The 23,748-nt window shown below is 38.9% G+C and overlaps 2 protein-coding genes across 3 annotated transcripts in view; one reads left to right on the forward strand and one right to left on the reverse strand.

Moving 5' to 3' along the window:
- prkar1ab (protein kinase, cAMP-dependent, regulatory, type I, alpha (tissue specific extinguisher 1) b) overlaps positions 1-11,850 on the reverse strand; it is a 14,977-nt gene extending 3,127 nt beyond the window's left edge. The window contains exons 1-10 of one of the 2 annotated variants that reach the window (XM_008437796.2): positions 11,698-11,850; positions 10,127-10,342; positions 2,369-2,539; positions 2,183-2,274; positions 1,449-1,510; positions 1,315-1,361; positions 1,068-1,226; positions 933-993; positions 680-801; positions 374-455 (exon numbers count right to left, since the gene is read on the reverse strand). In XM_008437796.2, coding sequence (XP_008436018.1) covers positions 374-455; positions 680-801; positions 933-993; positions 1,068-1,226; positions 1,315-1,361; positions 1,449-1,510; positions 2,183-2,274; positions 2,369-2,539; positions 10,127-10,300 — 970 coding nt within the window. In that variant the 5' untranslated portion in view covers positions 10,301-10,342; positions 11,698-11,850. The remainder of the gene's footprint in view (positions 1-373; positions 456-679; positions 802-932; positions 994-1,067; positions 1,227-1,314; positions 1,362-1,448; positions 1,511-2,182; positions 2,275-2,368; positions 2,540-10,126; positions 10,343-11,697) is intronic. The other variant, XM_017310960.1, reaches the window with a different exon arrangement.
- Positions 11,851-13,634: 1,784 nt separating this feature from the next.
- Positions 13,635-23,748, forward strand: part of LOC103481957 (WD repeat domain phosphoinositide-interacting protein 1) — a 13,098-nt gene continuing 2,984 nt past the window's right edge. Inside the window, exons 1-11 of the mRNA XM_008437797.2 lie at positions 13,635-14,073; positions 15,482-15,564; positions 16,636-16,805; positions 16,882-16,978; positions 18,241-18,338; positions 18,421-18,513; positions 18,594-18,664; positions 19,579-19,686; positions 21,992-22,156; positions 22,882-22,989; positions 23,094-23,233. Of these exons, the coding sequence (XP_008436019.1) occupies positions 13,994-14,073; positions 15,482-15,564; positions 16,636-16,805; positions 16,882-16,978; positions 18,241-18,338; positions 18,421-18,513; positions 18,594-18,664; positions 19,579-19,686; positions 21,992-22,156; positions 22,882-22,989; positions 23,094-23,233 (1,213 nt within the window). The 5' untranslated portion in view covers positions 13,635-13,993. The remainder of the gene's footprint in view (positions 14,074-15,481; positions 15,565-16,635; positions 16,806-16,881; positions 16,979-18,240; positions 18,339-18,420; positions 18,514-18,593; positions 18,665-19,578; positions 19,687-21,991; positions 22,157-22,881; positions 22,990-23,093; positions 23,234-23,748) is intronic.

Below are 23,748 nucleotides of genomic sequence, written 5' to 3' on the forward strand. Positions count from 1 at the left end.
GGGTTGTTGGAATAAGAAGGGTTCGTTGAATGCGAATATGCAACTGGGGGGTTCGGTACCTCAAAAAAGGTTAAGAACCACTGGCTTAGACAAAGAGGAAGCCTGCTAGCAGTAGCCTAGTTCTCCAGCCATCTGCTCCACATTAAAACACCAGCAGCAGGGCAAAGATGGGTGTTTCTAGAAGCCAAAAAAAAAAAAGCTGCTTTGAAATAAAATTGGACAATGCAGCTTCTGGTAGACGACCACAATACTAATGTAGACCGCGTAAGTTGTCAAACACACAGCAGTGTGAGAAAATGTCCATGGACATGGACATCCCTACTGTCGGCTGCCAAAAGCAGAAATCCTGGAGAAGTGTTTGCTCGATTCTCACCAAAGTAGTCAGACGGTCCTAATCTTCCTACTTCAACAAATTCTTCATTCTCGGAGCGACGCTGCAAGACAGCTGCTGAACCCTGAAAAAAAATAAATAAATAAACTCTGATCAGTTTTAGTCTACTGTGTTCAACAGAACAAAGACAAAAAGCTTTATACAAAGCTTAAGAAAACAGCAAACTACAGAACAAAGTGAAACAGCACTTTTAACACTGATGGGCATATTTGATGGCAATAAAAATATACAATAGTGAACTTGTTGATGTCTAAAGAGTAAAATGTTTGTTGAAAAACAAAAGCATACCTCTAAAATGATGAAGAACTCATCTCCGGGTTCGCCCTGCACCACGATCTTCTGGCCGTCCTCAAACTGAACGGGCTCTAAGGCATCGGCCACCGTCAGACGCTCCCACTTATCAAGAGACTCTGAGGATGGAGACGGGAAGAAATATCTGAACTGACAAGATATTTTTAGCTACTCTTTATGTTATTAGGATCTTCACACAGGTAACATGATCTGTTTCTATTTTTAAACAGTTGGAACCGGAGAATCTCACCTAAAATGGACACTTTCCTGAGGAATTCCTCATACATCTTCCTCTTTCTCAAAGTGCTTCCCTACAGAGAAGGGCGAGTTGTGTTGGTGTCACTCCAAACACATGAAACAACACAGACCAGGGAGTCATAGATACCATGAGTATTCTCCTGTAGCTGTCTCTGTCGATGCCCCACAGCTTCACGTTGGTCTTGGCTCTGACTGTAGCCGCTCTCGGGGTGCCGTAGATGAGTGCCAGCTCTCCAAAGCTGCCTCCCTCTCCGATGCTGGTCACCCACTCGTTGTTCACGTACACCTGAGCAATCGGTCAGACAGGTTTTATCATCTGAAAGACACAGGAATGTTTCTGCCACGTCACGACAACGAGAGTGAGAGACACTCACATCCATCTCTCCTTGGTCAATGACGTAGAAATTGTCCCCTTCATCACCTGAAGGCACAAAAATAAAATGTTTCGTTTCAAAGTGAATTTATGCTATGAATAATTGTCGAGTACACTGGATGTATGTTCCCTTACCTTGCTGAATAACTGTTTCCCCAGCAATGTAGGTGACTGGAAACATGGCATCGAATATGTCACTGGGAAAGAACAGGTTTATGGTTAACTGGATGTATATTAATGTTAATAAGAACAGTTTATTAAAGGGGCAGTATTATGTGTTTTATAGGCACATAGTGCTACTTTATGGTACTACCAAATAACTGTTACCTTCAGTTGTTATAAAATCCTGTATACATTAAAAATTACTTTCAAATTTTGATTCTGAAATTTAATGCCTTAAAATTACGTCTCTTTAAAATGTCCTGCTTTTCTGAAACTCCATCTTCAGGAAGTCATCACAACGTGGCTCCTCTTTTAAACCTTTAACAATGATTTTACCAGCACTGCTCTAAAAAGTATAATGAGCATATAATGAGCTCAGCAAATGTGCAGGCCGTCAGGGGTTTGCTAATTGCTGCTGGCTAGTTTGAAGGAGCTGAGTAGTGGAGTTATGAAGGAGGAAGTTTGGAAACTGCAGCTCAGAGGAGGAGCTGCTTCTCAAAGGTGGGGATAGATCCAACCAGGCATTTTACACAACTGAATGGTTGCCATAGAAATTAAAGGATTTCTCAAACATCCATAAAAAGATCAAGGCAACAATCCAGGCATGTTTTTTATGAGGAAATAACATTATAATAGGATGTAAAACTTAAAAATGTCCATTTTAAATGATAATGCCCCTTTAAAAAAAAGTAGCTTAAGGCAGGTACCTCCTTTCATTGTCGTCCAGATGTGAGAAGAGCACATTCTTTTCAATGGCTTTAGCCAAAGCAGCCATGGTTTTGTAGTCTTTTGGAATCACCTTCAGTACCAGCAGGAAAACAGATGTTTGAAGCAGATCCACAGCAGCGTTGCATGCATCATGTTCCTGATCGCTGACGTCAGACCGTGCCTACCTTCCTGACGTACGAGGCTGCGTCCTCCTCTGTGTAAACCTCTGCGCTGAAGGCTCCTCTCCGCCGGCGACCCTTCACCACTGGGTTCATGGGTGGAGACACTTCTTCATCGCGCGAGTCTGAGCGGGAGCTGCTGGCCTTCTGCTGGCTCTGAATCTGCTTGGCCTCCTCCTGCAGGGCCAGGGAAGAGAGGAAAACGCACTGCGATTAGGAATCTATTGCATGTAGACACAATTTTTCAGTGTCTAGCGGTTCGATTCAAACTATTTTTAATTCAGAAACCAATGTTTTCAATTCAGTCTAGAGATTGTGTTTACATTTTGTGACTGACATGAACAGAGTGTACATTGAACATTCATTTACTGTATTGTATCAAATTCCATCAGTTTATATTTAAAACAAAAAAAGGTTTGTGCATAAAATCTTGCAACTTAAATGACTAGTATTAGGTTCTCTTAGCTGCCTGGGTTTTTCTTAATAAAATATCAAAGAATTATTCAAAACGCATATGGTGACCATGTGGACGTGATATGCAGTAAACTCACAAATAGGAAAATAGGAACGGAAAAAACCGTACAAATTAATCACATTTTCAAATCATTTTTGAGGATTTTGATTGGGTTCACAATTCCTAGAACAATTAGGATTCTCTATTGACCCTTTTCATGTGATGTCACGCTCTTAAGAATTCTGCCTGCTCAGTCACGACATTCGTCAAAACAGCCAATGCACTCAATGCCTTACAGTCCATCAAAAACAGACATGTGTAACTTAATATCGCTTTTATTGAGTTGATTTCACATTAAAATGGTGACAGGATACTTGCGCGGCCGGCTGCACAACCACATGAGGATGCAAACCATACTTGCCATTTAATTGTCTGACTTTTAATGAGGAAAGTTGCGGCAGCTATGGATAGCAGCCGTCCTCGTGATCACAGATTTGCAACTAACACTTTTTACTAGAGATGTGCCGATCAGGTTTTTTCCTGCCGATTCCGATCACCCATGAGGGCCGATCACCGATACCGATCACCGATACCGATCACATAATTATTTTCTTTTTTTAGTGATCAACACTACCGGTCACATTATGTGAAAAAAGGAACCATAAATTCACCTCAATTTAGACAAAAACTTTTTAATAACTTTTTCCAAGAACTAAACAAAACAGGCATTCTGCAAATTGTACTGCTATCAATAATACTATCTTTAACAGACTAACATATGAAGGCTCTGAAGAGGCTAAATAATACAAAGAGCCAAAATAAAACCTCTCAACGTTGCCAAAATAAATTCAAGTATAAAACTTAAAAGTATAAAACAAAGGCAAATACAGGTTCCATTAGAATTAGAGGTGTGCCGATCGATCGGCCACCGATCATAATTGGCCGATTTCCGTGAAAAAGTGTATGATCGGTGATCGCCGATCACGGTCTCTTGTTGCCGATCACACAAACCGATCACCTGCATCTCATTTCACAGCCTGCCTGTGCAGCTGGTCTCCTCTTTCCTTCACTCTGCGCAAACGCGCAGCAACAAATCCTAAGCGATGTGGAACTATGACGCACTGAGTGAATGGGGAAGTTTGCGTGTTGCAGCGGAAAATTGAAGCACATGGAAATGCATCAACATTAATCTAATACGACATAAAAACAATGCCATACTTGACGGAGTTTGGCTACATCGAGGCTCACTGCAGTAAAAGACATATGGAGGATCAGATAGCAGGTAAAGCAGCGCACAGCTACAAACACTCACCCGGATTAGCATGACGGTCAGAAAGCTAAACAAATAACCCGCAAAATTATTTAAGTCTTCGAGCTGCGATGTAAGACGCTGGTTCTGCTCTCGCTGTTGAACCGCTGCTACGCGCTACAGGCAGTAATATTTCAGACGGAGCGCCGCTTCTGCTCCACCTGGTAGTGACTCTCACACTGAACCTCTGCTCAAAGCTGCAGTATCTAACCTAAAAAAATAAATTTAACATATGTATTAAAACTTTAGTTGTTTTAATACGTATTGACGGATGAGACGGATAATCTCTGAAAAAATAATCGATCTCCTCAAAATTTGAATAAAAAATGCATCTGAAACTTGAATGTTATATATTTGCACTTACTTTTTCAATTTCAAAATTAATTCAGAATACAATTTTGACCTAAAAAAAAAAATTCTGTGTCATTATTGGTACATGTTTGCAATTTTCATTTGTTAAAAAAATTCACATTCCTATTTCAAAGTGATGAAATTTTCAATATATATATTTTCTCAGTGTTAAAAAAAATTCAACTTTTAAAAATTCAAATACAATATTTTCAGTGTCCTAAAAATTCAACTTGCTCAAATTCGCCGTCTCAAATTCAGCGTTTAGACGTTTTGTACCGTCTAAAAATTCCCTGTACAAAAATGGCCAGGTTACTTCAGGTCACAGACATTAGCAATCGTTGTCAGATTTCAACGCTGAGCCAATCACATGACCCAAGCGTCATATTGAAGAAATACCAGCATCACGAGGCTAGCGACCATGGAGGCGAACGCAAACCCAACCTCAACGGTGAGTCTATGCTTTCATATTTCTGTAGTACATTTTATTTTGYGCATRAAYTTTRATACATRATATTAAAGCTTGATTTAAAACACGGGTTTGGGCCGTTGTTGATCTTACGCCATGTAATGCTGGCATATTAGTTCTCGCTACCTGCTAGACCTCCACCCCCTTCTCTTGGCTGTCCTACACCCAATTTTCCCGTGTTTTATTTCAAAAAAGAATATCACTTGCGCCAAGTCTAGAATCTTTAAATATAACTGATGGGTGGCGACTTTCCTGGTTGTTTGTATGTTGTCTTAGAGGAGACTGAGACAAGCAGTCTTAGTAAAATTTTAGCATAGCTGAAACATTCTTTGTAACCAAAGACATTTTGGAGATGCAAAGTAGTGGTGATTAAAAGAATTTTAATAAGTTAACAGCTGTACTTGTAAGCATATTTTTCTTCAAAATGAGTTAAAATCAAATTAAAAAACAAAGGAGGTTGTTTCTAATGTTGCTAGGTAACAGAACGACGTTTTGTACCGCAAAGTAAAAAGAATGTAAATTAATATATAGTAGTTTGGACGACGCTATAATGAACATACATTTATTAATTTATTCATAAATGAATTCACATGAACAACACAGTAGATGAACAGAATGGGGTTGTGGTTATAATTAATGTCGGTAGAGTTCACAGCCCCTCCTTGAAGCACACAAGGCAGCCATRTTRGCTTCTACATTAGCGGTAGCATCTCCTGRAAAATTACAACTTTACTAAGACTGCTTGTCTCAGTCTCCTCTAAGACAACATACAAACAACCCGGGAAGTCGCCACCCATCAGTTATATTTAAAGATTCTAGACTTGGTGCAAGTGATATTCTTTTTTGAAATAAAACACGGAAAAATTGGGTGTGGGACAGCCAAGAGACGGGGGTGGAGGTCTAGCAGGTAGCGAGAACTAATATGCCAGCATTACATGGCGTAAGATCAACAACGGCCCAAACCCGTGTTTTAAATCAAGCTTTAATATYATGTATYAAARTTYATGCRCAAAATAAAATGTACTACAGAAATATGAAAGCATAGACTCACCGTTGAGGTTGGGTTTGCGTTCGCCTCCATGGTCGCTAGCCTCGTGATGCTGGTATTTCTTCAATATGACGCTTGGGTCATGTGATTGGCTCAGTGTTGAAATCTGACGACGATTGCTAATGTCTGTGACCTGAAGTAACCTCGCCATTTTTGTACAGGGAATTTTTAGACGCTGAATTTGAGACAGCGAATTTGAGCAAGTTGAATTTTTAGGACACTGAAAATATTGTATTTGAATTTTTAAAAGTTGAATTTTTTTAACACTGAGAAAAAATATATATTGAAAATTTCATCACTTTGAAATAGGAATGTGAATTTTTTTAACAAATGACAATTGCAAACATGTACCAATAATGACACTGATTTTTTTTTAGGTCAAAATTGTATTCTGAATTAATTTTGAAATGGAAAAAGTAAGCGCAAATATATAACATTCAAGTTTCAGATGCATTTTTTATTCAAATTTTGAGGAGATCGATTATTTTTTCAGAGATTATCCGTCTCATCCGTCAATACGTATTAAAACAACTAAAGTTTTAATACACATGTAGAATGTATTTTTTTAGGTTAGATGCTGCAGCTTTGAGCAGAGGTTGGGTGTGAGAGTCACTACCAGGTGGAGCAGAAGCGGCGCTCCGTCTGAAATATTACTACCTGTAGCGCGTAGCAGCGGTTCAACAGCGAGAACAGAACCAGCGTCTTACATCGCAGCTCGAAGACTTAAATAATTTTGCAGGTTATTTGTTTAGCTTTCTGAATGTCATGCTAATCCGGGTGAGTGTTTGTAGCTGTGCGCTGCTTTACCTGCTATCTGATCCTCCATATGTCTTTATTACTGCAGTGAGCCTCGATGTAGCAAAACTCCGTCACTTGTTTTTATGCCATATTAGATTCGTCGTGTTGATGCATTTTGACGTGCTTCACCCCATATGCTTCAATGTTCCGCCTCAACACGCAAACTTCCCCAGTCACTCAGTGCGTCATAGTTCCACATCGCTTAGGATTTGTTGCTGCGCGTTTGCGCAGTGTGAAGGAAAGAAGAGACCAGCTGCACAGGCAGGCTGCGAAATGAGATGCAGGTGATCGGTTTGTGTGATCGGCAACAAGAGACCGTGATCGACGATCACCGATCATACACTTTTTCACGGAAATCGGCCAATTATGATCGGTGGCCAATTGATCGGCACACCTCTACTTTTTACAAGGTAAGAAGAAAAACGTTCATATACTTTATAAGCAAGTAGGATTAGAAAGATATCAAACACCGCATTATGGAGAAGGTACGCCTCTAATCATTAGTAACCATGGAGACAATGCCACACCTTCATGTAGCATAACATGTTTGGAAAAAAAACTGGTTAGCATCTCGTCTTTTATACGTTTTTAAGTCTGCTCCGGTGTACAGGGAAACGCCGTTATGACATAGTGATAAAAATTATGTGGTGTGAATTCAAGCAAAGTCTGTAATTCAGGGGTCTCAAACTCAATTTACTCGGGGGCCGCTGGAGGCAGAGTCTGGGTGATTTTTTTTACATATTTGTTAAAGCTGCCATTATATTGTGACGGTACGGCATGAGAGATAATCTGTGAAACATCTATTTCCTCTGCCTTCTCCCAGTGCTATCTAGAAACAACCAATCAGTGGCAGGAGAGTTTTACTGCTGTCAATCACAATCTCATGTTGCTGCTCATCCTCCCTCCCCTCGCTCTGTGCTATGCTGTAGCTAGCGCAGCTTGTTGTGAATGCTCAGTCTGGTTAGCATAGTTACCAATGATGGCAGATAAACGGTTTTCCTTTAATAAGTCCTTTCTCCCCCATTAACATATTTAGCAGTGAGTGAATGAGGTTGACTGACAGCACTAAGACTGTCCTACTGGTTCTGATTGGTTGTTTTGGCCAGAATGTTGCATTACTTTAGCAATAGTAGTTCAGGCAGGAGGTGGAGGAGATTGATTGTTATCACAGATTATCTGTCTCATAACAAACTGGCACGACATGATGACAGCTTTAACAAATGTGGAGAAAACATATTTTTTATTAAAGTTATATACTGCAGCTTGAACAAAATGCAACTACATAGCATTTTTTGAGAAGTCTGGATTGCTTTATGTATATTTTGCATATTGCTTATGACCATCGCTCATCATAGGCAATATGCCATTTCAGCCATTTCAGTAATAGAAAAATGTAAGCAACCTACTTGCATACTGTATGTGAACTGTTGTATGTAAAATTCATGAGCAGTAAATATTATCCTAGTATCAGTATTGGACCAAAGAAAGCAAGGCAGCTGCAAGCCTTTAAAATTGTGATGCTATTTGTGGGTCAAATAGACTCAAAAACTTGTAACAGCAGCTGCCCGGGGTGCCCCAATCTAATTGTTTGTCATGGGGCCCAAGATTCCTGGCAGTGCCCCTGGTTGTACTGTCTCACAGTAACTCCAGCTCCGGTTTTCTTGTTTGTCTGTGCCGTTAGAGTCATTTATGTGATATTATTATTTTCATAACTTCTTCCATCTTGGTGCTTCCTCTGACTTCATTTTAAGCAGCTCAATGATGAGGAAAATAGTCACCTTTTTTGTCCTCCTTGGTAATCCCTTCGACACCAAAGAGTGTTATAGTCAGTGTGATGTGGTGCATCCAATGACAACAAAAAGATAGAACATGGTAGTTTATGGCTCACTGATCCCAATCAAGCTGGCAAACAAATTACTCTCGTCAATGCCTGATGTCTCTGAGCATCTCCTCCAAACAACAACAATAATATTTCACAAAAATAAACCTCATCAATTGTTAACTGAAAACATTTTGCAGCTTTGTGTGACGAGCCAAATGAGGGGTAAAGCTGCCTGTGTTTTAGACCAAGTGTTGTTAGAACATTGTAGCAGTTTTTATTACCCAGTTTTGGGCCAAGGATGACAGAAATGTTACTTAAGAGTATACTTCATAGTAAAATAACTCAATTTTACTATGAAGCTACACAAGTAAAAGTAAAACATATAACATAGTAAAAATACTAAAAGATTTGTTTTTTCTTTTTCAAAAACGTTAATCACGTAAATGTAATTGAGTAAATGTAGCTAGTTCTTACTCAACTCTGGAATTAATAGTGAAAAAAATGATTCTTTTAGAGTAAATATAAATACAGCTATATATATTTCATGTACTTTGGCAGATAAAAGAAAACAGACAGACCGTTTTTCACACTAGGTTGCCATCTACTAGAACCATCTGTGGGTATCTGAAAGTTTCACCTCAGTCATATGTTGTCTTGTTGTCTTGTTTAAATAAAGGTCATTTATATGTTGTGTTGAGGCACAAAAAGCTTAAAGTTCTTAAATTCTTTTGGAACAGTTTTTCTTAAAGTTACAGTGCACACTATGGTTTACTGTTACGAATCACAGAGCCAGGCCACAATTAACTGAAGGACCAATCAGTGTGCTGCGTTTGTAGCTTATGATTCGTAATAAATGAAGTACTAAAAGGAATTTGCTTGTCAGTAGTTATTCTGGCTCTTTTTTTAAACTCCATAGTTGAACATTACAACCAGAGGTTGAAGGACACTTTACTTAGAGGATGAAAATACAACAAAACAGCCAATTAAATCAAGTCTACAAGGAAGTCTACTGGCGCAAAAATGATATATTTTTTATCTTTATAAAAAAAAAAATTGTTGTGCAATTTAGGTTGCACAACAACAACAAAAATTTTGAAAGAGTTGAATATTTTCAGAAAGCGCTGAGCATGTATTGATGTTTCACTAGACTGTGTTAGTGTGAGTATCCAAAAACAAAGCAAGCAGAGAAGGAAACACTGCAAAACTACCACCAACACCATGGTACGGTACTGAACTGACCTGACTGGAAGCCATTTTGTTTTTAATTTAATAAATATTCTCTATTTTAGATCATATTGAAAAACATAAAATCTGCTTTTCTCAAACACAGTAAAGACAAAACAAATGCCAAAACCTTAACAGCAGCACTGTAGAAATAGAAAACGAAAAAAACATGTTTAATCGATGATATGATATTAACAGCTGAAGAGTAAGTGAGAAGAATCCATTATTTTGCACACTTAATGAAGGCGGTGTGATGCTTTGTTTACCACTACTAACCACACCAAACACAAACCTTTTCCAGCCTCTCAAAGTATTCCCTGAGGAACGCCATGGGCCGGTCGGGCCTGGAGGTGCACAGCTGGACGATGCAGTCCTTCAGCAGCTGCTGGATGTTGTGTTTCTGCACGTACTGCTCACACTCCCTGAGGCTCCGCTCCTCCTCGCTGCTCGTACTTCCAGATGCCATGACGACAGCCGCAACCCTGCTCTATGACCTCTGACCTTAACGCTGGAGAGGAGACAAAAAGCCCGACGTCAGATTAGAACTGCACAACGGAGGTATTGAGAGGGTTAACCTGTGTTGTGCTGTGTTGTTGAAACACTGAAATTAAGATCCTGAGAAAGGATGAGACGCGGACTGACAGAACTGATGAGAACGTGAGAAAAATAGAACCAGAGTGAGACGGGGCGGGAAGACAGGGTTTTGTTTTGCTCGCCATGGAAGCCTGGTCATATGATGTGATCACACTTATGTGGCTGAATGAAAATAATTCAGCTAACTGATGCCTCATCACGCACAGGGCCTACAGTTACAGAGCTGCTGTTAAACAGGCCCAACCACAACAGGATTCATACGCAGCACGGAATTTCTACAAAAATGCAAAAACATCCTGACCTTAGCTGCTCCGCAGGCTTTGAGTTTTAACTGAGCTTAACCTGTCCACGTTTCAGCAGCAGCACTGCTTCTCAACTGCTGCCACCAATCAATGTGTGCGTTTTAGAAGAATAAAGAGGACCCGTGTCACTAGCAGAACAATCCAATCTCCGCCTGCATGTGCACCGAGCATGAACGGCACCCATGTCACTTCTAATCTGACAACTGTGCAAGGGAAATTACAGAGCAGTTATCAAATTTATAAAACACAAATAATAATAATCCAGACACAGATTCTGAGGAATAAAGTCATTTGTACTGAAAACTTGGCAGGATTGTTTTAATCTAACCTAGCGCGGAACCTGTAAGCCAAAGATGCCTCTGTTTTTGGACCCACATGCAACAGCCATTAGTAGAGAATTTACGGCTTATGTAATGGATTGATCCAAGTACCCATTGTGGCGGTATGAGTCTACCAAAAATCACATTTAGCCTTCAGTTTAGTTGCACAATTTCACCTGCTCTCCATAAAATAATGAACGTCAGTTAAAAGTGAAGGCATTTTCGTCATGCATAATGACGTGGCTTACGAGAAAACGACGAAAGGTGTTGAAGGAAAGTCGATAAATGCAAGTGTATTCAGTGAAACTGCTTTTTAGAATATAAATCAAATGTCCTGTCTGTAGGAGTATCGCCGTGTAGGTCAAGAAGGCCGACGGATGAACTGAAGCTACCCACCGCAAACAAATTAACTAGGAACTGGTTGAAAAATATTCCCCTAAACGCAGAAAAATGCTCAATAAAGGTTGTTTACAACTGCTTAACTATATTTGGCCTACGTTGTGCGTCAACGACTGGCTTGCTGGCTCTGTGCAAAGGCAAAGCTCTCCTCCAATGACGCCATCTTGAGTTCTATCATAAACAAACGAGAAACGCAGGAAACAAAATTTCACCTAAGCAGACTGAGGTGAAATGACACAAATACTCACAAAAACTGTAAAATCCCACCGAGCCTTTCGATAAAGACTCGATGATATTTTTCACAAAGCGCACCGTTACCAGATCTTCCTGCTCGCTTCGATTTTTTTTTCCCGAGCCTTGGACCGCTGCCCCACCGGATACGACTGAGAACCAATCAGCAGCCGTCACTGACGTCAATTCTCCTCGTTCTGACATGTGAGCCTATAACCCGTAGCAACCTTAAAGGAGACAGCGCGGAAATGGTGACGTCAAGGAAATGGTTCGCACACACAAAAGCAGATAGTGAAAAGAGTTAGATTAACAATCTACGCTCTGTTACCGGAACACGACTAACTAATATGAAAGCAACATCATCCTCTCCGTTCACTTAGTTTGCGCATTAATGCAAAATGAAACGGTAAAATACGTATGAGAGTATTTGAAAGTGCTTTAATCGTATGCAGTACCTAGGTTACAGTAGTGAAACTGCTGGTTTGGTCTAACTGTGGTCAGAATACGGGCCTTTTACGAAACACTCAGCCAACATGCAGCTATTAAATTACATTTTAAATTATATCGAACGAAAGATTTAAAAAAATCTTTGAACAAAGGAAGAAAGTTTATTCAGATAGCACAGAAAAAAAGTGAATTATAAAAGACATTAAAAGAATAATGTCAGCTAAGTGATATAAAATAGATTAAAAAACTAAAATATTTTAAACTTTGCAAAACTATGTCTGAAATAAATAGGATACCTAGCATGCAGTCACCAAACAAAAAGTTTCCTTATAGACTTTAAAAAGAACAAAAAAACAAAAAACAAATCAGATGCAAAACCTGCACTCCACAATGCAATAAAATGAGACACAAAATAAGAAAAATGACAAAAAAGCTATTACAACAATCAGTTGAAAATGAATTGTATATAACGTGACTATTGAAATTGTTGCATTTAGGGGGGCAAAAACTATATTTTGCAACCGAATTGCATTAAGTTAGTGGAAAATCTGACGCATTGGCATTGACTTATTAATATTATGGACAATCTGAGTGAATGTAGATGCGGTGACATACAAATATAACGTATTGTGTTGTCAGCATACAGCTGGAAATGCTATAGATCCCTTTCATCTAAAATAGGGGTTATCATGTAGATCTTAAATAAAGTGGCCTAAGAATGGACCTTTGAGGAACTCCACAATTAATTTTTGTTCACCCAGATTTACAATTATGAAATACCAAATTAAATCTGAACCAAATTAGATTTGTAGTTTGTAAATGAGTTCATAAACTCTCTTTTAAACTGAGAAACAGTAGAAAGTACTGTTCTACTGCCAGAACAGTAGATTGGAAAAGGCTGGTCAATAACTTTTTACTGTTTACTGTTCCAGGGGAAAATGTGAAGACCTTGTGACAAATGTGAAGTACTTTTCCATGTACTGCATCTGGTTAATGATTGTTTTTTCTTTCACATTGCTATTATTTTGAACACAAGTATGAGTAAATCTAGCACAGGTAAAATCTGCTACGGTAAAAATGTTATGTTCCTTCCCCGAGAAAAAAGCTAAACATGACCAAATTACCATCCATCCATCCATCCATCCATCCATCCATCCATCCATCCATCCATCCATCCATCCATCCATCCATCCATCCATCCATCCATTCTCTTTACAACCTTGGCCCAAGTGGGGTCGGGAGGGCTATGACCAAATTACTCCAAACTTTTTTAGGTTTTGCACCTTCTCTGCGTTGTTTTTATCTCCATGTTTTATCCAATTAAATAACCAAAACAATTCCTCGTGATAAGACAGAAAGGTTAGTCGACCAATCAGGCGCTTTATGCCTTCTTAATCGGCGGTTCGTGGTTGATGTTTAGACGATTTATCCAATCATACGTCAGCGCAGAAAATGTTGGCCAATAGCAATGCGAGAAGAAAGAGGGTTGACTTGTTGGAATGAGCCAATCGTTGCGCGGCAGAGTGTGACGCATCCTCCCATCAGCTGTTTTTGTTTTTCTCCGAGAACACTGGAAGTTAATAACAGCATAATAACAGGATTCCTGACTGGCTAGGGGGAAACATCTTATTGGGGAGGTGACAGCGTTGATTTTTAATCTTGTTTCGGTTCGACAGAACTCTTCCTCTGGGAAATGAGCGCTCCCCGAACCGCTATCTGAGCCCGGACATTCCTTTCCCTCAAGAGTGCGAGCGTGGCGCTTGGAGTCTGGACGCCGAGGAGGAGCAGCGGGCCCCGGCGGGGATCGGCCCGAGCCAAAGGCCTTCAACCTCGGACAGCGAGACGACAGAGGTTCCGGTGGCTCGGATGGAGACCCAAGAGGCGGTACCGGAGGGCCCCGGACCTCACCGCCACTTCATCTGCTCCTCGTTCAACCAGGACACCACGTAAGCTACCTGCGGGCCGGGCCGGGCCGAGCCGAGCCGAGCCGAACGGAACCGGGCCCAGGGTGAACTCCTTCATGTACCTGGCTGTTGCATAACGATTTTCTGCCGTATTCCCAGATAACGGTTTATTAGTTTTGTTGACATAAACCCAAACAGTGAAACCAGAGAGCAAACAGAACAAATCTGCAGGTTTTTTTGTAATCGGAACATCAGAAGTTGAAGATAAGGTGGAGGTGAAGTAGGCCACTGCGTTAATCTTCAGGGCCTGTTGCACATCAAAGTAGTGAATTTATGATCGAACCACGCTGACCATAACATCAACAATCTGGATTAACAAATTGAGGAACATTAGTAACATGGATAAATATGCTTCTTAAGTATTTTTGCTTTGTTTTTTGAATGTTAATAAAGAAATAAGAGGCAGCCCATGGCTGCTGAAGTTTTTAATCCCAGAACCACTTCAGAGTTCTGCTCCTTCCAGTCCAAAAAAATATCTAGTACAAAAAATATATACATATATTTTGGACGCTGAGGATTTATCGTTTTTCTCTTTTCTCTCTTTGTACTGAATAAAGCACCAAAACATATACAAAACACTAAAACATATATATAAACATATATATTTTTGTATTTTTAATGAAAATTAAAGTATATTAATAGGTAGCAGGTAGGCAGTGATCCATGGTAGGTTAACTATGTCCACTGGCCAATAGCTCCATGTTGTTCCCAAATAAATGTACTGTAACTTCTTAAGATTTAAATACTTGAATATAAACAACTCACCTGATGTCAGCCTGTCAGTTTTATAAAAACTACAATACTTTGAAAAAAACAAAGAAAGGAAAAATTGGGGAGTCCTGGTCTACTGTAGGCTCTTTTTAAAGTGACACATAAGTTTACTTACAGCAAATAAGTCAACTAATGTTTACTTATTTGCTGTAAACATAAGCAATTGATTTTTTCTCACTGTCTGAAGTTAAATCAAACCAAACTTCTCTCAGTTTAGGTCAGCCAGAATGACCCAAAATTATTCCTATTTGATCAATTTTAGAAAATCTGTAAAAAAAAAAAATATATATATATATATATATTTTTTTTTTTTACAATTGTGTTCTTTCCAGATGAAAAAAATATATATATATATTTTTTTTTTTATTCAGAAGTTTGCATGCATTTGTTCAGCAACAGGAACAATTGTGTTCTTTCCAGATGAAAGCCTAGCTAAAGAATGATGCTGCCACCACCGTGTTTATCTGTAGAAACGGTGCTATCCGTCTTCTTAAAGGACTCCATTTGTTATTTTTCGCAAAATAATTCTTTATCCTAACAGCCGGGGAGATGGTTGTGTAAGTTCTGATCATGAAGTTCCTTCTCTTGATGACAGACAGTGTGTGTGTTTTGATCGCAGCTCTCTGTCCGTGGGCACGAAGACGGGATACCGGCTCTTCTCCGTCACAGCTGTGGACAAACTGGACTGTATCCATGAGGGAGGTACGACGCAGACACTTTCCATGCTAACCTCACCACCAAACAAAAACTCCTGAAGCGAAGAGGATTCATTGTTGCAGAACATGCAACTTTGTATTCATGTTTATCTCAGAAGCAGTCTGCTGCTGCATTATTCTGCTAATCACAGCACTGTCTAAGTGCTTTTTTGAGCCCTCATCAAATGGGCCGTATCATGACTTCTCAACCACAGATGTCTCCAGAAGCGACCGTCAATTAATTGCATGACAAATTAAAACCAGCTCAATCATTTCCATTGGCATGATTTATTGTTGTTTTTCCTCTTTTCTCTCTTTCTACATAAAACTGGAAACCAAATGTTTTCAGTTTGGTTCTTTGGCCCCTTTTTTTATTTTTCTTTTTTGTTTTGAAGGAACATTTTCTTTACAGATTTCATAATTCCTTTTATTTGTTCTTTCTTTTGTTTTGTCTGTTCATTTTGGATATTTAAAATGTTTTCCAGTTTCAGTGTTAAATGTTTATTAGAATTGAAAGTTTTTTGATCTTTGAGAGAGTTTAATTATTATTATTATTATTATTATTATTATTATTATTATTATTATTATTATTATTATTATTATTATTATTATTATGCCATTACCATTATGTTACTTGGAAATTGTCTCAAAAAACAACATTATTGTTTATGACAGTATTTGTCATTGCGACAGGTCTAGTTGTAAACCTAGTGTAAGTGCAAAAATTATATGTTTGAATCAATACTTTTGTTTATTTACAATCACTTTACCAGACAATCAAGTTTAATTCACCATATTGTGAAAAATAATGAGACAGATAATCTGTGAGTAGATCAATATCCTCCCTCACCTTCTGTTGCCGTCAGGAGAAACACACCACTCCCGAGTCGCCCCAATCAAAAACAACCAATCAGAGACGGGAGGAGGGGCTTAGTGCTGTCAATCAATCTTATGTCGTCGCTGCTAAACGTGTTAATGGAGAAACAATTCACCCTTACAGGAAACCCTTTTGTCTGCGTTCATTGGTGGCCACGCTAACTAGCTTTAGCACTCACGAGGCTGCTTTGGTTTCTCTCAGTGGAGTGCCCAGACGTCTACATCGTGGAGCGACTGTTCTCCAGCAGCCTGGTAGTGGTGGTCAGTCTCTCCATGCCCCGTCGAATGAACGTCTACCACTTCAAGAAGGGGACGGAAATCTGCAACTATAGCTACTCCAACAACATCCTGTCGGTGAAGCTGAACAGACAGGTGAGAACGGGAAGCGGATCTTTCCGGTTGTGTCCGGCTGCGTTGCCGTGCTGATCTCATGGTTTGTCGACTTCAGCGACTCGTGGTGTGCCTGGAGGAGTCCATCTACATCCACAACATCAGAGACATGAAACTCCTCAAGACTCTGCTCAACACGCCGGTCAACCCAACAGGTACACCCAGCTACCTGGTCATTTAACTGAAAATAACTCTGCAGCAGCAAATGGACCACAGGCTCAAAATGTCTGCGCAAAATTATAAACTCCAAACTTGCTTGTGCACATGAATCAGTAAAAAGTGTTCTTTCAGAAGATTCACTATGGATAACTTTAAGCGTTTTTACCATCTCTTTAGCTTCTAATGTATTTATGTTAGACAGATTTTTAGTGGGTAATGTCTAGTGGGGTGTTTTAAAGTTGGTTCAATCAAAACTAAAGACATTTATCCAATTGGAGTCCATTTTAAATGAAGCATCTAGAAATTGGATTCTCCAGGTGGCCATTTTCATTGGATACAGATGGATGGGAATTGGTTCAGCCGGAACAATTTCTCACAAAATTAATATTTTGGCCAGGAGAGCAGCTGCAGCTCACTATAACACGGTAAGCAAGTCATTTGATGATTTGGGTGCAAAAACTCAACGTTCGCAGAGACATTCCTGTTTTGGTTATTTGAAATGCATTACAGAGTTTTCACTTAAAACATGGGCATCCAAACTGGGACACAAGGGCCATTTACAGCCGTTTGGGTGATTCTGTTCAGGACGGAGCAAATCTGTCCTGCAAACATTGACTGTTGATGCAGATGAACCCTTTATTTTCAGAGTCAGATTTTCAAAAAAAGAAATATTATTCCAAAATGTTAGATACAACACATTTGTTTTCTATTAACTATTTTTCTTAAAAAAGAAAAGAGAAAAGAAAAGACAACCTGCCCCCCGCCCTTCCAAAAACAAACTAAAAACCTGTCTTTTAATATGGCAATTATGCAATTTTATGTTTTGGGTCTTTTCTATAAAAATAGATTACTTTATGCATGTTTTGCATGTTATTGAGAATATTTTAAAAATACACAAGTAATGTATTCAGTTTTTATATTTTGTGCCTCGTGAATGCTTTCATCACTTTGGCCCTGGTTGCAAAATGTTTTTACATCCCTGGCTTAGAGCGAGTGTTCTCTAGGCTAAATATATGTGAAACTGAAAACTGCCTTTTGTTACAAGAAGAAAAATAATGCATTGCTGCTTCTACTTTTTCTTTTTAAAATAACACCCAGAACATTTACTTCTTCAGTTGTTTTGGCCAATCATCTGTGGGTTGAGTTAAACTGGAATTCCACTTATCAGGACCGAAACATAATCACAGTGAAAGAGGTCAAGTTCAAATTTGACTCAACTGGTATAAAAACTTACAATGCTCCCTCTGCTAACCTGTAGGTCTGTGTGCGCTGTCCGTTAACCATGGCAACTCCTACCTGGCTTACCCAGGCAGCGCCACCATTGGAGAGATCACGGTCTACGACGCCAACAACCTGGTGAGGATCGGGGTTGACGGGGTGAACCCCAGTTTTAGATTGGATGCATGTCACTAGAAAGCATTTGTTTTCCCACTGTTAGAGCACAGTGACCCTGATCCAGGCCCACGACAGCCCGCTGGCGGCCCTGACGTTCAACGCCTCCGGCACAAAGCTGGCCAGCGCATCTGAGAAGGCGAGGGCGTGAAAACAGCAAAACCCTGCTTTTGTTATTTTCAATAACATGGAGCGTGAACTACTTCTTCTTTTCTGTAGGGTACTGTTATCAGAGTTTTCAGCGTCCCAGAGGGTCAGAAGTTGTTTGAATTTCGTCGGGGGATGAAAAGGTTTGTGTTTATATGTGGTTTTAATATTCTGTGCTTCTGAGCTGGGATGAAGAGAATCGTCTTAGTAGCGGAAAAACTACCGGCTCAGCAAAGCAATTTTTGTGGAGTTGGCTTTTAGAGGATGCTAACAGGCTAACAGCACACCTGGATGCGTTTCCCTTATAAATATGCGCAAAATGTTGTCAATATTCTGCTAGTATTAAAGAAACACACACAATTTTGCAATTGCAGTGTCTCCATTAAATAAGAAATGGAATCAAAATCACATGTGAATAAGTTTGTTCACGTGAGAAGTTGTTAAAAAAAACACTCCGCGCCATCATCCTCCATCAACTTTCTGTCTTCTTCTTCTTTGTAGTTTGTGCCAGTGGCAACATCCGGTTGTTGATTATGTAACTGTTGTGATGCGAAAAAAGTGTTTCCATTGGAGAACTGAAAAATAAACCAGTTTCGATACGACCCAAAAAAACACACTCCTCATCGTCATGCCAAATCTTTTTATTTAAAAATGTGATTTTTCTTGAGATTGCAGAGTTCCAATTAAGCTAATTTATCTACAAAATGTTAAATTGTGCAATTTTCTGGTCAATGGAAATGCAGGTGAGAGGAATTATGTGTTCCATCTTCACTCAGAGGCTGGAATTGTTCAGTTCTTGTTAAAGAACTAGATCAGGTGTGATTCCAGTACCACGCTACATGCACTGATGCTTTACAAACTGCTACATGTGTTTTTCGAAAAGGAATTTTGAAGTTAGTGTTCTCTAACTATGAACAGACTCTCAAATCAAATTTAATCTCTTTTCCTAAGATGATTTTCTTATTATAAGAACGTTATGTTAGCAACGTATATTCTCTTTTGAAAAATGAACAATTGCATCTTAATTTAGTGTTTTCTCGTTGATGTCCTGTTTCAGATACGTTAGCATCAGCTCTTTATCGTTCAGCGCCGACGCTCAGTTCCTGTGCGCTTCCAGCAACACTGAGACTGTTCACATCTTCAAACTGGAACAACACAGCCCCAGGTAAACACCGTTTCCTTTTATGTTCGAGTCACCGAATAGAAGCTCTGGGGTAAAACGGTCATAAAGGCTTGAATGTTTGAGTCTAAAGGTACAATGTTATTTGGACATGGAGACTTTCACTCATTTATTTAACAACCTGATTTATTTAGAGCAGTTTTAGCCTCTGCTCAGAGACCCTCTTTACAAACCTGCAGATGATGTACAAAATATGTAGAGAAATGTCATCTTTTACATGGTTTCTATTCTCTACTCAATAAGTATTACATTTATTTAGCAAAGCATAGCTTTGGATTTTAGTTAGCCATGAGTTCTGTGGCATAAAATTTTACTATCAGACAATATATTCTGATTTTATTACCAGATAAGACCATTTTTCATCACAATCCCCTCCTTTGATGATAAGAAAATACATAATGTTGCTTTAATCACATCAAATGTTATTTTGTTCCCACAGTTCTTCTGGTTTTTTACAGCAGTAAGGCTGAACATGGGCTGCTGGACAAACTGCTCTTTTTCTGCTCAGAAACTTTTCCATAGCTAGCTTGCTATGCTAGCTTGAGGAGCAAATCAGCTTGGTTAGTTTGACTGGCAGCCAATCAGAAAACGAGCATAAAAAATAATATTTAAATCAATTATTTGAACTTATTCATTATATTTAAAAAAGAAAGGACTGAAGAATAAAAGATTATGATTAAAATATGTTTTCTTTTTTTCCCCCCTCATCTTCCCTCTAACTTTCTGAGGTCCTTAAATGGCCCCCTAATGTCCCACCCAGCGGGCCACGGACCAGACTTTGAAAAACTGACTGAAAAAATCGGAAACCCAACATCAACTGGATAATCAGCCCTGACATAAAGCTTTTCAGTGAGCTGGCCTTAAAGAGACAGACATTTTTAGCGTCACAGTCTGTCAGAACGCTCTTTAGCTATTTGCAGCTTAGAGACACATGCTGTGTATTACAAAACAATACACAGCATGGAATATCTGCTTCATGTCAGGCACACATTGTACTTTATACACACCAATCAGATCCAGCACAAGCCAGCTGTTTGCCCCCATTTTGGCATCAGGCTGCAGTTATAATGCAGACAAACAAACCTTTAACCTACTTCACCTGCATTGTCCAGGTCGCTTCAACATGCCTCACTGACCTAGCCAAAGTATCTGTCATGAAGCGTGTGTCAAGAGCAGGACATGGAGCATGGACAGAGGTTCAGGCAGCGGAATGGAAAAATACAGCAAAGGAACGATGTAAAACAAAAAAACAGGAGCTCAAATACAGAGGCAGAGGTGGAACTAAACAGAGGAGATGTGGAACAGCTGTGGCTGAACACAGCAGGGAGGCTGAGGGAGGAAGACTTAACTAAAACCTTAGGGTCTACAACCCAAAAGGGAAAAAAGGCCTGATGTCAATCTAAGAGAAATAATTTCAGAATACAAGAAACAGAACCGAAGCAAAGGAATGAACTAATATGGCAACACCTTAGTGACAATAATGAACACAGAGGCAAAGCAAATATTAGCGAGATTTATCCAATAAAGAAATGATCAAAACCCAGAAGAAAACTAAAACCCAAACATCCAATGATCATAACAACAACTTATTATTATACATATGTGAGAATCTCCAAAATATGACTGTTTTCATAACCTTGTCAGGTTTACTCAAAACAAAATGTTTGTTTGAATATCTGTAAATATGTGACAAACTATCACACATACAAGTCTTAGTTTTTTTTAAGAACTAATGGAAAAATATTGAAACAATACATAAATCACAATTCTACTTACTAATCTGTGAACCTATGTCTTTGAAAAAAATAAAGGAATAAAACCATAACTGCAGTGTAACCACAGCTATTTTAACTGTTGTGTAAGCTAGCATATATTACCTAACACATTTTCCAAATATTGATCTGAACATCTTTTGGGCCATTTATAAAAACTAGAAATAGTAAAAAAAAAAAAAAAGATAATAATAATAATAATAAATTTAATTAAAAGTTTCTTGACATCGTGACGATGGTGGACATTTTTCTCTTTCTGAAATGACCCAATGACAAATCTCGTAGGAGAGGAAAGCCAACAGAAGTCTTAAAGTCTTTTATTCATCTCAATTTTGATAATCAGAGGCTTTCAATGTTGCAACAACAAATGTTGAATCATGTTTTTGCAGCATTAAAATGAGCTTCCTTTTTAATATCACTGGTGATTTTGTTGCCACCTACTGGTATGGCCAGTGGTGTAAGGATAAAAAAAAAGAAGTAATTTAAATATTGATCCTGAACCTTCATGTTCCCTCCAGTCAAGAGGAGGAATCTCCAACATGGTCGGCATATGTGGGGAAGATGTTCACGGCAGCCAGCACCTACCTACCCACCCATGTGTCTGACATGATGCACCAGGACCGCGCCTTCGCCACCGTACGGCTCAACATGTTTGGCCTGAAGAACATCTGTGCCCTGGCCATGTAAGAAATCAGCACCCCAAAGTTATTTTAGTTTGTTTTTATTTTTCATATAAAATGAAATATGACGGCTTATCGGAGAAATACAGAAAAAAAAGGAATAGTAAATTTCTGCCAGAAAATGTTCTGGAAAAACAAGGCAGTTCTGTGAGCACAAAAAACCAAACAATCTCAAATTTTAAAACTCAGAAAATTTCCAAAAGTCCAAAATCTTTTACTTTACAAGCTCAGAAAATTTCCAAGTTTTTTTTCTAGAAAATTTTTGGAATTAATCTAGAAATTTCTATTTTTTTTATTATTATTATTATTTTTTTTTTTTTACAAATTTTAAATTTTTGGAGCTCAAAAGATTCCAAGTTTTTTGGAGGAAATTTCTGAAATTGATCTAAACATTTCTTAGGTGTTTTTTGGTGGAAAATTTACTTCTCGTTTTTTTTCTATGAGCAACGGCCCCAGTGCATTCATTTCTGACCTCAAGAAGGAGAAATTTTTCATGTTCTGAAACTTCCAATAGTCAAAAATGTTCTACTTCACAACCTCAGAAAACTTCCAGGTTTTTTCCAGATATTCCAAATATTTCTGGACAATATTTGAAATTAATTTCAATTAATTTAAAATAATTAATTGAAATTAATTATTTAATTAATTTCAAATAATTGGAAAACACTGCGTTAATACGCAGTCGAATATATCTAAATAGATCTGTTCACACTTTATCTGTGTTTCAGGATTCAGAAGCTTCCACGGCTGCTAGTTGCTTCCTCAGAGGGTTACCTCTATGTCTACAATGTAGATCCGCAGGACGGAGGCGAGTGTGTCCTTGTTCAAAAACACAGGTGTGGTCATGTTACCAGAAATATTTACGCCGTCAAAACGACAAAAAAAAAAAAAGAACCGATGTTCATGTTTCCGTGTTGTCCCCCCTCCTCTGCTCCTTCAGACTCTTTGAATCGGGTGAGGAGCAGGAGGAGGAGAAGGAAGAGGAGAACCAAGAGGACGGCCCCCAGCAACCCGCCGGCCAATCATATGCTGCCACTGTGGCTCTTCCTTCCACGCCCCCTTCCTCCACCACACTCATGGGTAACCTGTTGTTGAGTTAGAAATGTCTCTCAATACTAAATATGTGTAATCCATTTTTATTTGTTCTTTCCACTTTTTTAATAAAGTGTGGTAATGGCAGACATTTACTGTGTTTTAAAACCTCTTACAATGTTTCTACAGCTTGGCCGTTTAAATATTGTCTCGTTAAAATCACAAAGTAAATATGCTTCATTTACTTTGTGATGAAACACCAACACAAACGTAACAATTATCTAACAGAAGAATGATTCCACTTCAGAGCTTTGTGATATTTTATGTGGGTCTATAATAAAAGAATGAAGGCTTTGACTGTGAAAAAGATCTAGGGGTGTGAATACTTTTTCGAGTTGCTGTAATTCCGATAGTAATACCTAAATGGAATTTTATGCAGAGATTTGTTGGGATTTTATAAAAAATTCCCTTCTCACCCTCCACCGGGTGGTCTGTTTCATCCTCTGAGCTCGGGTCCTCTACCAGAGGCCTGGGAGCTTGAGGGTTCTGCGCAGTATCTTGGC

The sequence above is a fragment of the Poecilia reticulata genome, linkage group LG19 (assembly GCF_000633615.1).
Source record: "Poecilia reticulata strain Guanapo linkage group LG19, Guppy_female_1.0+MT, whole genome shotgun sequence".
Classification (NCBI taxonomy): domain Eukaryota; kingdom Metazoa; phylum Chordata; class Actinopteri; order Cyprinodontiformes; family Poeciliidae; genus Poecilia; species Poecilia reticulata.